Here is a 14,885-nt window from a genome sequence, read left to right on the forward strand (position 1 = left end):
TTCTATATTTTATAGAAGTATTTAATAAAACAAATTAAACAATTAATGAATTTTAATTAAGTCAGGACATTTAAATTATTGTTGCCAATTTGGTTGTACCCAAAAAACTATACATGGTCTAAATAAATAAGTAATGCTTTCTTCTCACACTGCATACCAATAAGGAAAACACTAACTTTGGACATATCAAATTAGTTATACAATATAGTGTTTTGTTTACAACAGAATTGGCACCATTGTCAGTCTATTATGAATATATATATTATATTAACATAGGTATGTTATCAGCACCTTATAAATTAATATGACATTGCTATAAGTTAGTACTTATCTAGTTAATGTACCTTCATGAGTTAGTGCTGGACCAGATTAATTTAGATTAATTAGTCTGGAATCATATTTTACTGCAACTACCATCAAAGTAACTCAGATTATGTTATGTTTTCTGTTAAAATCTAGTGTTCAGTGTTAGATGTGAAAGAACTGTGCAAAGTATATAATAAGAACTGGCAGTGGGTGGTCAGTGAAGTGTAGAGGATTTTTTGCAAGTCCTATATTAAAGATTAGAGCAATTTAATTTTAATTGTCTAAAGGCAAAACCGGGCAAATAACTGACATTATTAGATAATTTTAAGGCAACAATTAAGCATCACCATTAATAATTTTAGTTAAGTAATAGATTTAAATAATTGATATGCATGAATTGTATGGTTGGTGAATGCAATGTATAATAACATTATAACAAAGCAGTGCAGTATTTGGATATTATGGTTTACTATAATACAGTCATGAAAATTAGTCTTTGTACATTGCTTATATTTTAATTCTTAAAGTACATCTATATTATGTGCTTTTATTTGTTTCCCTCTAATAAATTATATAAAAGTTTGTTTAGTTCCAAATAGGTATGTTGATAGTCTTAAAATGGCATCATTAGTTTTTAAACCAGTTTTATGGGGATGTCAAACCTAAATTTAACATTTATTACATTTTAACATTTGATGTCACTGATATTTAAGTACATATCTGTGCCAATTCTGTAGAACCCATATCCCTAACCTAAATTGAGAGTTCAAAAATAGTGCTGCTCTTTTGACAATAGTCTGCCATAACAGAGATACACTATTTGGAGCCTGCCAATTAAGTTAAGTTTAGGTTGTACACTACAGCTAGAGACAGACTAATCTCCCTTAGACAACGTAAACGAATTGTAAATTGGGCAATGTTAATTTTAAAGGACTATTTGTATATACAGATAGGCTGCTAAGAACACCCCCTTCACCTTCCGATGCATTTAAACAATACAGGTCGACATTGCGGGGAAGGCGTGTGATCAGCTGGCTTACGATAAGTGTGATTCTATAACATAAATTTTATTTTCAAATCAAGAGTGCCAAAATGCATTTCATACGTTGCGGAAGTAAGATCAGTTTGTCCCTAGCTTAAAACACGCGCAAATGCACGTATGCGCGCTATAATATTGTACGCATCGCAAACAACTGCGGGCGCGGGTGACGTTCTCTTTAGCGTACGACCACAGAGATTTATATAAAATAAAATTGCCAACACTAAATTTCATTTTTAAGATTTTTTTATCAGTTACATTTCCTTTAAAAATACAATGCCCCAGGTGGGACATTCGGTCGTCAGTCGAGTCCCTGCTGCATCAGCGTATGGAGGTCGCGGAAGGCGGCGCCGAGTCGGCCTTGAAGGGTTTGTCGCTTTAGGAGAAAGGCGCGTATGTCCAACAGCAAGCGATGTATTTGCACGCATTTGGTGTACCGCTCCTCTCGTGGGATGTCGACGCCGAGTGTCCGCACCGGCGCGCTCACATTAGCGCGAACAACCGACGAAAAGTTCCTCACTATCAGCCTTAGTGCATTGCAACCACATTGCATGTATCTGTGGAAACAAAGTCATGGTTACAGACAATGCCAATTCAGTTTTACACAAAATTCCAAGCTAAACTTAATTGACAAGTGTACAATAGTGCTTTCTTTTTCCACGGAAAACATAGTGATAAGATGGCACTACTTTTACACTCATCAATTTAGTTCAGTTTAGATGAGTACAGAGATGTATGAATAACAACTGGAAAAGCATTTTGGACTCCTCCCACAATAGGGGGTTAAGGTCATAGTCCACCAGACTGGCCCAGTGCGGATTGGTGGACTACTATGCATATTGCATCGCTCAAAATATATATGCAAAATAAATAAAAGTTTTACACTTACGTTTCATATTTACTTTGAAGCAGCTCATATATTTTAGGTAACATTAGTAGGCATACATCCAAGTTCCATAATGATCTGAAACAAATAGTTTTTTAATGTACAAAATAAAACCATCATTATGCATCTAGTTAATGTCCAAAGGAGTCTTTCATAGGCAATCAGTGTGTAACGAATGTATCAAGTACTTGTTAAAAAATATAGGTAGGTAGTCATTAAATTAATTTCAAATAAATTCAACCTGAGTTCAATGTCTATGTGTTTCACTTACGAATTACGCAGAGAAGATTTCAATGAAATAAGTAAATATCCTATGACAATACACACAACGCCATCTAACCCCAATGTAAGCGTAGCTTGTGTTATGGATACCTATTAAGATGACTTGAATGAATACAGATATTTATAATATACATATAAACACCCAGACACTTAAAACGTTCATGTTCATCACACAAACATTTTCCAGTTGTGACCCCACGACCTTGGACGACCGTCATAGACGAAATGAGACTACATAAAAATAATGAATGATAATGATTTACTTACGGTTTGTGTGCCATCACGTTTAGGATGTCTAAGATCACGGATGCGTCATCTAAAGCGATCGCTGATTCTAATGCAGATTTTAAACTTTTGTTAATTCTCACTGAATGGAAAATCTGAAAAGACAAAAACTTTACAAAATTGCTGCGCTGCTTTTTTTTTTTGCATTACAAGTTAGCCATTGTATTTCTAGCGTTAACGGCGCGTAAACAACATTTCTACTGGTTTTTCGTTCCGCTTTTTTTCTTCTCCCACAGCTTTATCAATTCTCAGACCACTGGCGCACTGGCGCCAAGTGGTAACTTCTCCTATTCCATGTTCTAGTGATTTAGCAGGTAGGCACGTCAATTATATACCTTGTCAGGGATATATTTTTTATCTCCCGCCCGTGCTAGCCCTGCTGACTGTTAAAACGACAATGAAATTGTTATTGGGCTACTGGATATCGGCGTGAATATAAAATTTTGCATCTTAATGGAAATTATCGTACAATCTGCTTACGATGGTAGTGTACCATAATATCGCATATGTAATTTAAGATTATTGTCCTTAATTAACATTTCTTAAATATAGTTCAACGGGTACATACCACGATAACATTTTTGGATTTGTCGATATTTCGACCCAGTTGCATTGATCGTAGTCACGACGGGACAAGATCCATGCCACTAGGTCGAAATATCGACAAATCCAAAAATATTATAGTGGTATGTACCCGTTGAACTATATTTAAGAACTATCGTATATGTGCCAAACACTACGTCACAGATATGCGACGCACACCCTGCACCATAGGTACAGGTGGGGACCCTCTGGTGGTGGGGACGGCTGGTGTTGATACCTGCAGGGCGCGCTGGCGGGCTGCGAGCACGGCCATCATGGAGTCGTGTCCCCGCATCATGACGCCCAGCACTTCCTGTTCGCTGGGCTCCGCCGCGCCGCCTCGAGCACCGCGCCTCGCACCCCCGGCCGTCAGCCCGCGCTGGCGCACATATAAATAACCGCACAGTTAGCCTCACATTAAGCCGGCTCCACAATCACACCGAGAACATCCGTGAAAGCCGCGAACTTGGGCTTCACACCTGTTCGGGTCTTGGTTCCCACTCAGTGTTGTTTCTTGCGCCCGCGCCAAAAGGTTTGCGAGGCGTGAAGGTCTGTGCCCAGCAGTGAGACGGTAACAGGAAGATGATGATGATAAATCAATTATATTTAAAAGTAAATATTAAAGTAACTCGACGAGTTTGAGTCTGAGTGGCCAGTCGACAAATCTCTCTCCAATGAGAGTGGGGGCCTGTGTCCAGCAGTGGGACGTCTGGCTGAGAATGATGATGACGTATCAACTATATTTAAACATAAATCTATCAGGTAAAACGCATCATCAAAGTAGTCTGAGAGTCCGATCGACAAATCTCTCTCCTGTGCTCAGTAACCAGGGACGTTAATAAGCTAAAGGGAGTGAGGAATCAATTATATTCAAAACAAATCTTACAGGTAAAAACTCATCAAGGTCGAGCCCGACAGGCCGGTCAACTGAATAAGGCACGAACTCCGGTTCAGGTTCGCGCTCAATCTCTCGCTGCGGGCCCGTGCTCTCTAATCGCGCTCTGCAAACCAAAAACAATACCCATGGAATGCTTAATGTACACCGTTTATTAATATTTGCGCAAACGCAAGTGTTCAGATGGTAATAGACTTTTTGATGTAGGCAAACATCAGAAGGAACCCTTAACATCTCGTTACGTCCTTATGTCTATCCGGCTGTCTGTCTGTTAATCAGTTGTGTCTAGAGACTTGTTACCGATTTATAGATAAAAAGAAATGCTTTATTGCAGACTAATTCAAAATTATACAGAAATAAACTGAATACACAAAAAAAATAAAAAACAATAAAATTGTAGCCATGCAAATTGCTGCAAAAGATCTCTTACAGGCAACCTCTAATAGAGAAAACCAATGATCCTTTCTTATATTACAAATGCGAAAGTGTGTTTGTTGGTTTGTTTGTAGTTCCTCACGCCCTAACTAACTTGGGATAAAATAAGTTAAAAGAAAACAAATGATTCCCAAGAACAGGAAAATAAATGACTCCCAAGGGATATGTAAAAAGCGTAATAAACGCGGGTAACAGCTAGTTACTTTATAATTCTAACTTAATGTTTACTTCCCTAGCATATTCAAACTGCTTCCAAATGAAACAAAAATTTAGAACAATTTTGAAGACAAAAAGTATAAAAATGTATCCGATCATGTATACGATCGTGGGTAAACTTCTCCCGGGTCACGAGCTAAGCCAAGAAAGTTTATACATACCTTGAGCTTTGACTAGGGGGCCTTGTGAAAGATAATGATCTAGGTCCAAGTGATGGGGGACCTAATGATACTTCACTGTTGCTTTGACGAAGACTATTTGGATCTGTAACAAACGCGATTTATTTTGATTATTGCAACACAAAAAAACACCTATACAAATAACTTTACATAGAGTAAGGAATGTTAAGTGAACCTACCAATTGCTTGAACCCAGAAATGAGCACAGATTAAAGGATATAAATAAAAAATCGCATATAATAGGGTTCAAGCGGGATTTGCAAAAAACCGAAACAGCTAGTTAATTATAAATCCCCGTAAAATTTTAAAATTACTGTACTAATGTGGCGGAAGTTACGGGTAACGGCTACAAGTAAGCAAAAAAAACAGAAACTTACTTATATCCATAGCAGATTTTGATTCCTTGTATGAATTATGTCGGTTTAATGACGTAGTAAGAGTGTTGGCGGTGAATTCGTTAAAAGTGGATGTTTGCGTTGTGGGGTACAAATTTTCATCTTTGTTGCTTTCCACGACAATTCCTGTTAATGATTACCTGGTGTTAATATTTATAATGATATTACTTATATTAAGGTACGGTTCTTAGCTATGTTACATTAAAATCGGTCATACACTATGATCAATTAAATTATGGGTATCAAATAAGAGTTTGACTTGTAGACAAATTTCAAATTCAAGATGGCCACCACCACAAACTGGCTACTATTTTTCTTAACTCCTTGAATATAGATATTAATTTACTTGTTCTATGGTTCACGGTTACGATTGAATGTTTCCATAACTTTGTGACTGGTGAGGGTTTTTAAATTTTTTATTTAATTACTTGTTATTATTTCAATTTATTTATTAATTATTGTTATAATTCTGATTAAATAAGCCTATTGTTAGCAGTAAAATAGCATCATAGGTAATTTGTGGTAAAAAATGCAGTCATCACCGGTCTTGAAGGCCTATTTATGGAAGTTTCAAATTAGCACTTACTGGAAAACATTTGTGGTTTCTTTTCCCTTGCGGAGTAGTGGTTGGCTGTGCTGTTAGTGTTTGGCGTGGGTATGCGAGAATCGCGCGGCCGCTCCTCCAGTAGCAACGCACGCAGAGACGTGCTCGCGGCTGTCGTCACACCCTCTGGCTTACTGGTGCCCTCCAAACCTTCAATCAGAGAAGAGATGCAATAAATCGCCTTTGATCTCGCGGTAAATGCCGACACTATCTAGATAGCTTCGCAAAATTATATGTAGATCCGAAACTACTGAGGCCATCAAGCTTCCTCTCCTCGACCGCACTTACGCTCTTTACGACAGCTTCTCTTTGCTCAGTAAGAACTATTTCCGCACAAGTAATGGAATAATTCCACACAATTGAAAGAAACTGCAATTTCAAATCTTGCGTGTAATTATTATGAGTCAGTTATATTCGCAATTACACAGTGTGCATGTACTGCGTGAAAAGCCACAAATAAGAATTTGTTCCGAAACAAATAAGAAGCGAATTTACTGAAAAACCTTTAGCCCTAAATTCACATGTCTATCTATTAAATGATTTATATTTATGACAGATTATCATTGTAGTTTTGCTATGTGAGCTAGCTAGATTAATGTCAGGTTTATAATATTATATTTTTAATGAAGCCTTTATTTATCAATGGTTGTGAAACCAAGTCTTACCTAAAATTATAACTCCGAAAGTGTGTTCGTTTGTCCTTCTTTCACATGCTAACTAATCAACTTGATTAATGGCTCTCCGGTTTCTTAACTTATTTAGTTAACAAAATGGAGAGTAAAACAAGTTAGTACTTTCTATCCAAGGAAAACGAATGCTTCCAACGAGATTTTAAAAAAAGAATCATAAACGAGAACGTCTTAAGAACGATACCTATTATTGAAAAGTCTTCCGATGATAAACTCGTTGCTGGCGGAGGTGTCCGTGTCACTGTAAAATAATGATTTTTGTAGTATCCCATTAGTTAATCGTAACTTATTGTAGTGCCTATGTGAGGACAACGTGCACGTTTACTCACATGCTCTAGACGGGCGGAAAATTTCAGTGTAGTCATTAATATTAGGTATAACAGCACCTGATTCTTCATCTGCCTCCGTTCCAGATGTGGATTCCTCAGCAGTCTTTTCATCCAGGGGCGTCGGTCTATGCATCACTGAAATTGCTAAAACCTTTAACTTATTGAAAGCTTAATCTCTGTTTATATTATAATAAGGAACTAACTACTGGTACAAATTGGATAAAAAATATAGTGATAGAGTCCTTTTATCAAGGAAAGCGCGAAGCAAGCCGATTAATGAAAAATGTTGCAAAAATGAGAAAAATTATTCCTTTTTATACATTCCGATGCGTGCGATGCGCTAACGTTCAAAGTTATGCTAAAATAATATTTTACGAAATTTTATCCCTTTTAGTAAGTTCTAAATAAAGTCCTAGACAGCATATTACTATCTTTTAAGGTTGACTCATACAAGGACAAAGTCGCGAGAGACCGCTAGTTAATATATTGGTATTGAAGAAAAGATGGTATTGAACTCAAGAAAGGAATTTCTACAAGTTGTTCAAAAATTTTCTTATGTTTATTTTAATGAAGTATTTTATCGTGTACATCACACACAGTAATCTGAATACTGTTTCTGACTTGACTTTGAAAATACAAAACATTGAAATAAAAAAAAAAAACTTTTTATGTAACATTGTTTGAGATAAAACTGCGGCAAGAAGTGTGTGTTATGGTTACTGCGATGACTGATGAATATTTTTATTAATATGATACATAAATAATTATAATATACAGATAAACGCCCAAACAGAGATTTTCCAGTAGTTAGAATTGAACCCACAGCCTTGGATTAAGAAAGCAGGGTCACTGCCCACTGCGCCAATCGGCCGTCAAACGAAGAAGAATGTTCCAAAGACCATTTACAAAAATTGACAAGGTCATGCTTAATGCATGACAACCTTGGCAATTTTTGTCTAAATATTTATGTGAAGTGTGAAGTAAAAAAACATGTTTATTTACCTTCTTTCGGCGGTTTTTCTTTTGAGAAGCTCTTACGTACTGATTGACCTTTTTGGAACGGTGAGAGGTCTCGCACGGCAGTAGTGACAGCAGGGGGTGGGCCGCCAAAGGGATGTACTTTACTGAGATCCACCACTGATAAAACTACATAAGTTGAATGAAATGAGCCTGCAATCTGTAATAATAAAAAATAATGTTAAAAAACGAATTGTTCCCCTGACCTATTTCCTGAGCGGTCTATCTCCAGGGAGAATTTCCAACAACTGGGGATATATTCTATTGCACAAGTGTGGTGCTCAAACACAGCTGCACTCTCTAGTCTCTCGCTATCATGGCAACAACGAAAGGCACACAATATAATAATATTATCATATATAATATTACATAAATTATACCAGTACTTTTTCTCTGTACTTGTATCTTTCGTGCTAACAACTAAACTAATTTTAAAATATTTGCTGTTTATGAGTCATTCTTGCACTCAATTAAATGAAAATGAGGGAAAATGGTTGAAAAGCGTAAGATCAAGCTAAACCCAAATTTAATGCACTAAAGCCAAAAAATCTTATTCCTTAGTTACAAATATTTGATATTAATATTATAGTTAAAAGTAAGCACTCACAAGTTGTGTTTGAGCAACTGTTATGTCATGAATCTGACCCCAATGGCCGTTTATAGTGTCCAGTACCCGTGCTGGTTCCCATCCAATCACGTGAAGTCCATCATTTCCACATCCTAACAATGTTGCGCCATCATCACTAAATGTCATATGCCTATAAACAGAGGAAGATTGAATTTAAAAATTTATATTTATTTCAGGTAGGTAGACTATAAAAACGCTTAAAACATAAGTTATTATTAGTTTGTTCACAAGTAATAAAATTAAGTATAATTCAGAAAAACAGATTTAACTAAAAACTGTAGGAGGAACACTTGAAAATGAAATTGCTCAGTTAGTCTGTATTCGTATTAGTAGTTAGTACTGAACCCCTACAAAAAAAAGGTTTTTAAGAAGAAATTATAAGTTTACCATGCTTGTATACATGTTCCAATCGTGTTTTTATGTGGTTTTCTCTGTTTGATAGTTATTGAGATGGTTCTTAGTAATAATTTTATGATGTTTATATGATAAAGATAATGTTAACACAGCAGTATCAATCAACATAATTATAGTGTACTTGCCTAATAGATGTGTTGTCTTTTTCAAATTTTGATACTAATTGGAACTTTTCCATGTCCCAGAAGTTCACAGTTCTGTCAGTGCCACAACTGGCCAGAAGAAACTCATGAGGGTGGAACTTGACACAAGTTACACCTGAAGTGTGCTCTACAAACTCTTGTAATACTTTTCCCACTCTTACATCCCACACTTTGACGAAACCTAACAAAATTATCACAAATTGGTATTAGTGGCTCACAACAATAAGTTCAGGTTTAATGGGACCTCAAATTGTATATAATTCATACCATCTTCGCATGCTGATGCTATCCACTGGCCATCAGGGCTAAATTGAAGACTGTTAACTGCAAGGCGATGGCTTGAATAAGTTACAATACAGCCACGCTTCCGTGTGTCCCACAGCTTGATATTACTATCACATGAGCCTGTAGTTAAGTAATCGCCGTAAGGATGAAAATCCATACATTTTATAGCTCCTTTGTGTCCTGTGAATGTTCTCAAAAGTTTAGCAGCTTCTAAATCCCATATTTTCAGAGCACCTGTTTGGGAGCCAGCACAAACTAAATCTTCTGAGTGTCCAAAACAAACACATTCCACAGGTGTTGTATGGCCACTTAAACTCTGGAACAGCAAAAAGTAAACACTAGTAAAAAAAGGTAAAATATATTGAAAATATTTCAAAAAATTCTAGGAACATTTCACTGCAAGTTTTATAGATTCTGAGCCTAGCTCAGAATTCTCTGATTTTAAATATAGATAGATCTTTTAGAGTTCATTTACTTATTTTGATACACAAGTTGTTTTAATAAAATTAGGTACCTAATTGAGATAGTAAGAAACATTGCAAAGAGAATACCTCCACTTGATGATGAATTTAGGCTCTAACATAGAAAACATACCATTAGGCAACCTTGTCGTCCAATAGCCCATAGGTTCACTTTTTTGTCATCACCTCCGGTAGCCAACACTTGGTTTGATTTGTGTCCCATCGCCAGGCAATTGACATTTGCCTTGTGAGCGACAAATTCTTCTGCAAAATAATGGTTTATTATTTGAAGATATATTTATGAATTTAGAAATTTAGCAGAGCAGTACATACGTAATTTCCAAGATCTTCTTATAGTATCCATTGTAAGTCTTTAAAAGGCAGCAACCTTAAAAGTTGAATACTGGGCTTTAGCCTATTGTACTTCTTTGAAGCATACTGGAATGAATCAACATTTGTAACTTTTTTTCATTTACAGAACTAAAAAATAACAATCATTTTAATGATTAATGAGCATAAGGAATTCAAAATTGATTAATTTTCCACTATAATCTCAAATCGAAAAAGTTTTGATTTTACTTGGCATTGCTTTTGAAGTTTCGACAACTTACGTCTGACAGTGACAAATACTATTTATTGGGTGTTGTTGTTTTTTAAATTGACCCCTTCAGGACAAGCAAAGATCATTTACAACAAAGCTACTACTACTATCTGTTTGTTGAAAACACTTATTATCCTTTATTATAACATTATTATAGGTAGTATATATTTATTTACTTAAACACTACCTCACATTTACTGCTTCATACCTTTAGCTACTTAAAACTTCATGGGTATCCGATATTGTCCGGAATTGATTAAATAAGATACTATTGTAAGCCCACTGGATAGAGCCATAAAGAAACAGTTTCGCAATGATAATATATTTGAGATGACGAATTATTCATAGTGCAGTGGCTGCATTAGGGTACTAATCTATGGTTTTATTTCTTAACGTATATAGAACCCAGAGCAATAACAGAACAGATTACTAATATTTGTATTCTCATTCAAAATTGTTTATACACTGAAACTATGGAGGGTAGAGGTAAGGAGAGTCATCTTATATGGGAGAAAAGTTAAAAAAAGTGTCCAGTTGTATGCGCTAAATAACAGTTCAAAAATCCTCCACAATGGCGCTGGTGGATGCACAGGGTATGGTATGAATGTAGCAATCGTAGATGAATTGAAGTATGCCGAGTTAAAAAATTTAATGTCATTATCGACTAAAGTAGTTAATTATTGAGAATTTCAACAACAACAACGTTGTACAAAATATTGTGGTAAATATAACCTTACTTCGATTTAATATAACCTTACTTCCTTGTATCTCCATACTTCCTTGTTTATTTTTCAAGCCTACTCTAACAATATTTATATTTGGCGCTTCTTTTAAGAGTTACCTTGATGCAAATGTGGCGCCATCCTAATTTAATACATTTTGACGACACTTTTTCATATACACAGATGATCCTCCTTACCTCTACCCTCCATAACTGAAACATAAATTATGACCGTATGGTCAATGATCTTTGCCTGTCATGAGGAAACAAATTAAAAAAACAACATTATAATAACATTGCTATTTTTTCATTTGGCATAAATTCATGCCATTCTACTCTCGAAAACGCAATGAACAAAGTTCACAGACAAATATGGATCCCTGCAAAATATTTAAACTTACCCAAGAGACTTATTAATTATGTACAGGGTCAAGAACCTGAACCTAAAATAAGAGAATACTTTTACTTTATTGATCATCAAGGAATGGTAAACACAACTTACAAATATTATTCTTCTAAGTGCACTGCTATTTATTCTCATAATGTTCCATTTTTATTTCAGTTGTTTTTAGATGATTCAAAAATGAAAAACTTTACCTCATGTTTTAAAGAAAAGAAGTTTTTGGAGTTTTTTTTCAAAAGAATAAGATTAAATAAAACTGGAAGGTATCATGAAGATTTTCCTTATATATCTTTATGTGGAAGAGAAAGAAATTATATAAGATGTGATGATGTTCCTATTGTGTACACACACATTATATCTAAGGGAAACCCTGAAGTTGATTTTATGACATTTGGATATGCAGGCGAATTGCTTCTAACCCAGTTTCAACCAGAAAAAGTTTACATGCTACCAAAAACTGGTCGGGTTTACCATCCTGCTGAAGATAAATATGGTGGCATAGGACTGGTCAGATCTAAACTCTCTATTGAAATTAGCAAAAACTTCACTTTTGAAAATGGAGAAACACAACCTCCAACACATTTTAATTGGAAAACAAAACAATACCAACTTGATCAGCTGTGGTTCCCAGAGACAGTTTGCAAGCACAATATTAATATTAAATCAGTCCCTGATACATGATACTACTCTTGTTGATTGCCAGGAAAAAAGTTTAATGAATCAGAATGTAGCTTAAATGTAAAACATTATTCTGCAAAACTATTTGTTGTGTCTAATACTTGTTATTAAAGATAAATATTATTAACATTAAAAAAAATACTCTTGTAACTATGTATTTATTGTTATCAGCTAGGAAAATATTTGTTTTGTAGGAAAAATTATGTACTAATTATTTATTATTTATCACCATTGTTTTATTTTTTAATAATAGAATTTTAATTAATTATAAAAAATAGCTTGAACTCAAATAAGGAATCTGTAGTGTTAACTTGAACTACATTTTTTTTATATATATCACAGGTATTTAGTATGGCTAGATATATTTGTTAGTTTTGATATACTCAATTAAAATATTCCGATTTATGTAGTGTCTTCTTTTGAGAAGGACTGATAAGATCCAGACTGCACCCATGATATTCCATGAGAACTTTCATTTCCACCTGGTTCTTTTAACATGACATTTTTAGCATTGTCATGGATGTTAGGATCATAAGGTTGAAATGTTATGTAATGCTTATCTTCTGTTGTTGGGGCATCATACACATGTTCTATGCTAGATGCAATGCATTCTTTCACCTTATCAATAAAGAGTTTTTTGTTTGTCTTAAATCTGTAAAAAAGGTAGAAATATACAAAAAAATATTTTTGTTGCTTAAACTTATAAGTAATAAAGGTAAAGATACCCATGACTGGTACAAGTGAACTAAAATTTTAAAATATCTTTTAAAACTTACAATGCAGATGCCTCATTGTTAACTGGAACTTTCATGTTTAAATTGGCAAATATCCAATTTAAGTATTTCAAAATTTGCCAAATGTGGTTTTGTTTTCTGTCCCATTGAGGAAACACTTCACATAGATTGAGAATACCTGTGGATGCATCTATTCCTGGATGAAATATTTGTGATGTGAATTTCACGGACTGTAAAAAAAATTCTTTACTGTTTATTTATTTATATATTTATTTCGTTTGGAATTTTTGCTGCTCCTATACACGAGTTTACAACCATAACCTTATATCAATAGCATTTTTAAAAATATTAAAGCAAAAGATTATATGCGTGATAATATTGTTCTTCAATAAGGATAATATGAAATATAAACCTGGTGGTACCAACACTTGTAGAGTAAATAGGTAGGTTGTGTATCCGTAACACCTATTATAGGCAATTAATTATATATTATAATACCCTTGAAATAAAGTTTGCATATAATGTGTAATAAGATAATGGGTAACTCACTGGAACTGTATCATCTGGGAATTTTTCTGGTAATGTTAAGGTAAATCTAAATACACCACCAGCATAGAGGCCTGATCTTATAAATATAACTCCATACCATACTGAAAAAGTAATAGAATATGTGAGTTTTTAAAGTTGCTTTTACCATCAACAGTTAGCTTACAAAAAAGGTTAAAAGTACTAACGGAATGAGTTATCATGTGATGGTATTACATAAATTCCGGGTAAATTTTCTGTCTGCAGCATACGACTGAAAAAATTTATTAAACTATTTATTTAGAAGATTCATTAAAAATAAATAAAAATAGTAAATTTGGCTCACTATTCTGCCATTATAATGTACTCTTGATGAAATATAGAATATCCCGCTTCCTTCATTTTAATACTTTTGCTGGTTTGCTCAGTCAATCGTAAAATACTTTGGACGTACAAAACCAAAAAAATTACATCCAAATCCAATTCACCACCAATAATTAGAAATTCACATTTAACAGATCTAAATAATTCAATCACTTAAATCAAAATTTGAAAATTTGTCTGTGTCACAGATTAAAAAGCTGATATCTATATATGCATATTTATACATTTACTCTTTGGATGATACCATAGAGTTCTTTTCTATATACAGGCCAAAGAGAATAATGTAGGCGAAGATAAATTAGGTTGGGGAAAAAGTTTCTTCGCATTTTTTAAGAAAATTCAAATTTTGTTTATTATAGTTTATTTACATTTAACTAGAGTATGTAGGTACCATTTTGTTTGATTACTTTATGCCATCTTGTAGGTAGGGACATAATCCCATTGCTTCCCAGGGCTTCTGATCAAAAAACCGCGACAAGTAGTTTTGCCAGTCCTCTCGTGATGTTAATTTGACACTGCCTACAGAATTCTGAAGAGACTGAAACAGGTGGAAATCTGAAGGTGCAAGGTCAGGACTATACGGCGGATGCATTAGCACCTCCCAGCGAAACTCTCTCTCTCTCTCTCTTAATTTTTGCTGAGTGGCTAAAGATGTATTAGGTCTAGCGTTATCATGATGAAAAACCACACCCCTTTTGTTGATTAATTCCGGCCGCTTTCTCTCAACTTCTTGATTTAATCTCATCAGTTGTTCGCAGAAGGGTTCAGA

At 34.7% G+C, this 14,885-nt stretch overlaps 3 protein-coding genes across 5 annotated transcripts; 1 reads left to right on the top strand and 2 right to left on the bottom strand.

Moving 5' to 3' along the window:
• Window positions 1–37: 37 nt before the first annotated feature.
• Window positions 38–10,975, bottom strand: LOC120636540 (katanin p80 WD40 repeat-containing subunit B1). 3 transcript variants are annotated; one of them, XM_039908075.1, is made up of 17 exons: window positions 10,880–10,975; window positions 10,404–10,508; window positions 10,204–10,334; window positions 9,592–9,925; window positions 9,307–9,505; window positions 8,747–8,897; window positions 8,125–8,299; window positions 7,123–7,257; window positions 6,978–7,034; window positions 6,087–6,254; window positions 5,483–5,626; window positions 5,088–5,190; window positions 4,267–4,381; window positions 3,619–3,759; window positions 2,781–2,893; window positions 2,235–2,309; window positions 38–1,902 (listed from the first exon to the last, which is right to left on the bottom strand). In XM_039908075.1, the coding sequence occupies exons 2-17, from the start codon at window positions 10,432–10,434 to the stop codon at window positions 1,647–1,649; spliced, it is 2,328 nt and encodes a 775-aa protein (XP_039764009.1). In that variant the 5' UTR covers window positions 10,435–10,508; window positions 10,880–10,975; the 3' UTR covers window positions 38–1,646. The 3 variants fall into 3 exon arrangements, with proteins under 3 accessions (XP_039764009.1, XP_039764017.1, XP_039764000.1); XM_039908083.1 differs by lacking the exon at window positions 10,880–10,975 and having other exon boundaries at window positions 7,180–7,257; window positions 10,404–10,666; XM_039908066.1 differs by lacking the exon at window positions 10,880–10,975 and having other exon boundaries at window positions 10,404–10,666.
• Window positions 10,976–11,648: 673 nt separating this feature from the next.
• On the top strand, window positions 11,649–12,644 carry LOC120637108 (UPF0598 protein CG30010). Its single transcript, XM_039908758.1, has 2 exons — window positions 11,649–11,879; window positions 11,955–12,644. The coding sequence occupies exons 1-2, from the start codon at window positions 11,742–11,744 to the stop codon at window positions 12,474–12,476; spliced, it is 660 nt and encodes a 219-aa protein (XP_039764692.1). The 5' UTR covers window positions 11,649–11,741; the 3' UTR covers window positions 12,477–12,644.
• Window positions 12,645–12,693: 49 nt separating this feature from the next.
• Window positions 12,694–14,274, bottom strand: LOC120637096 (protein crossbronx homolog). Its single transcript, XM_039908734.1, has 5 exons — window positions 14,079–14,274; window positions 13,942–14,006; window positions 13,757–13,857; window positions 13,250–13,437; window positions 12,694–13,125 (listed from the first exon to the last, which is right to left on the bottom strand). The coding sequence occupies exons 1-5, from the start codon at window positions 14,132–14,134 to the stop codon at window positions 12,876–12,878; spliced, it is 660 nt and encodes a 219-aa protein (XP_039764668.1). The 5' UTR covers window positions 14,135–14,274; the 3' UTR covers window positions 12,694–12,875.
• Window positions 14,275–14,885: the final 611 nt, after the last annotated feature.

The sequence above is a fragment of the Pararge aegeria genome, chromosome 3, assembly GCF_905163445.1.
Source record: "Pararge aegeria chromosome 3, ilParAegt1.1, whole genome shotgun sequence".
Classification (NCBI taxonomy): Eukaryota; Metazoa; Arthropoda; class Insecta; order Lepidoptera; family Nymphalidae; genus Pararge; species Pararge aegeria.

Coding starts and splice junctions, on each gene's coding strand:
- LOC120636540 (XM_039908075.1), bottom strand. CDS start 10,434: ATGGATACTATAAGAAGATCTTGGAAATTAC. Junction 9,506..9,591: donor AGCATCAGCATGCGAAGATG/GTATGAATTATA, acceptor TAATTTTGTTAG/GTTTCGTCAAAGTGTGGGAT. Junction 8,898..9,306: donor AAAGACAACACATCTATTAG/GCAAGTACACTA, acceptor CTCTGTTTATAG/GCATATGACATTTAGTGATG.
- LOC120637108 (XM_039908758.1), top strand. CDS start 11,742: ATGAACAAAGTTCACAGACAAATATGGATCCCTGCAAAATATTTAAAC. Junction 11,880..11,954: donor TTATTGATCATCAAGGAATG/GTAAACACAACT, acceptor TTTTTATTTCAG/TTGTTTTTAGATGATTCAAA.
- LOC120637096 (XM_039908734.1), bottom strand. CDS start 14,134: ATGAAGGAAGCGGGATATTCTATATTTCATCAAGAGTACATTATAATG. Junction 13,858..13,941: donor ATCACATGATAACTCATTCC/GTTAGTACTTTT, acceptor TTACTTTTTCAG/TATGGTATGGAGTTATATTT. Junction 13,438..13,756: donor TCCCAGATGATACAGTTCCA/GTGAGTTACCCA, acceptor TTTTTTTTACAG/TCCGTGAAATTCACATCACA.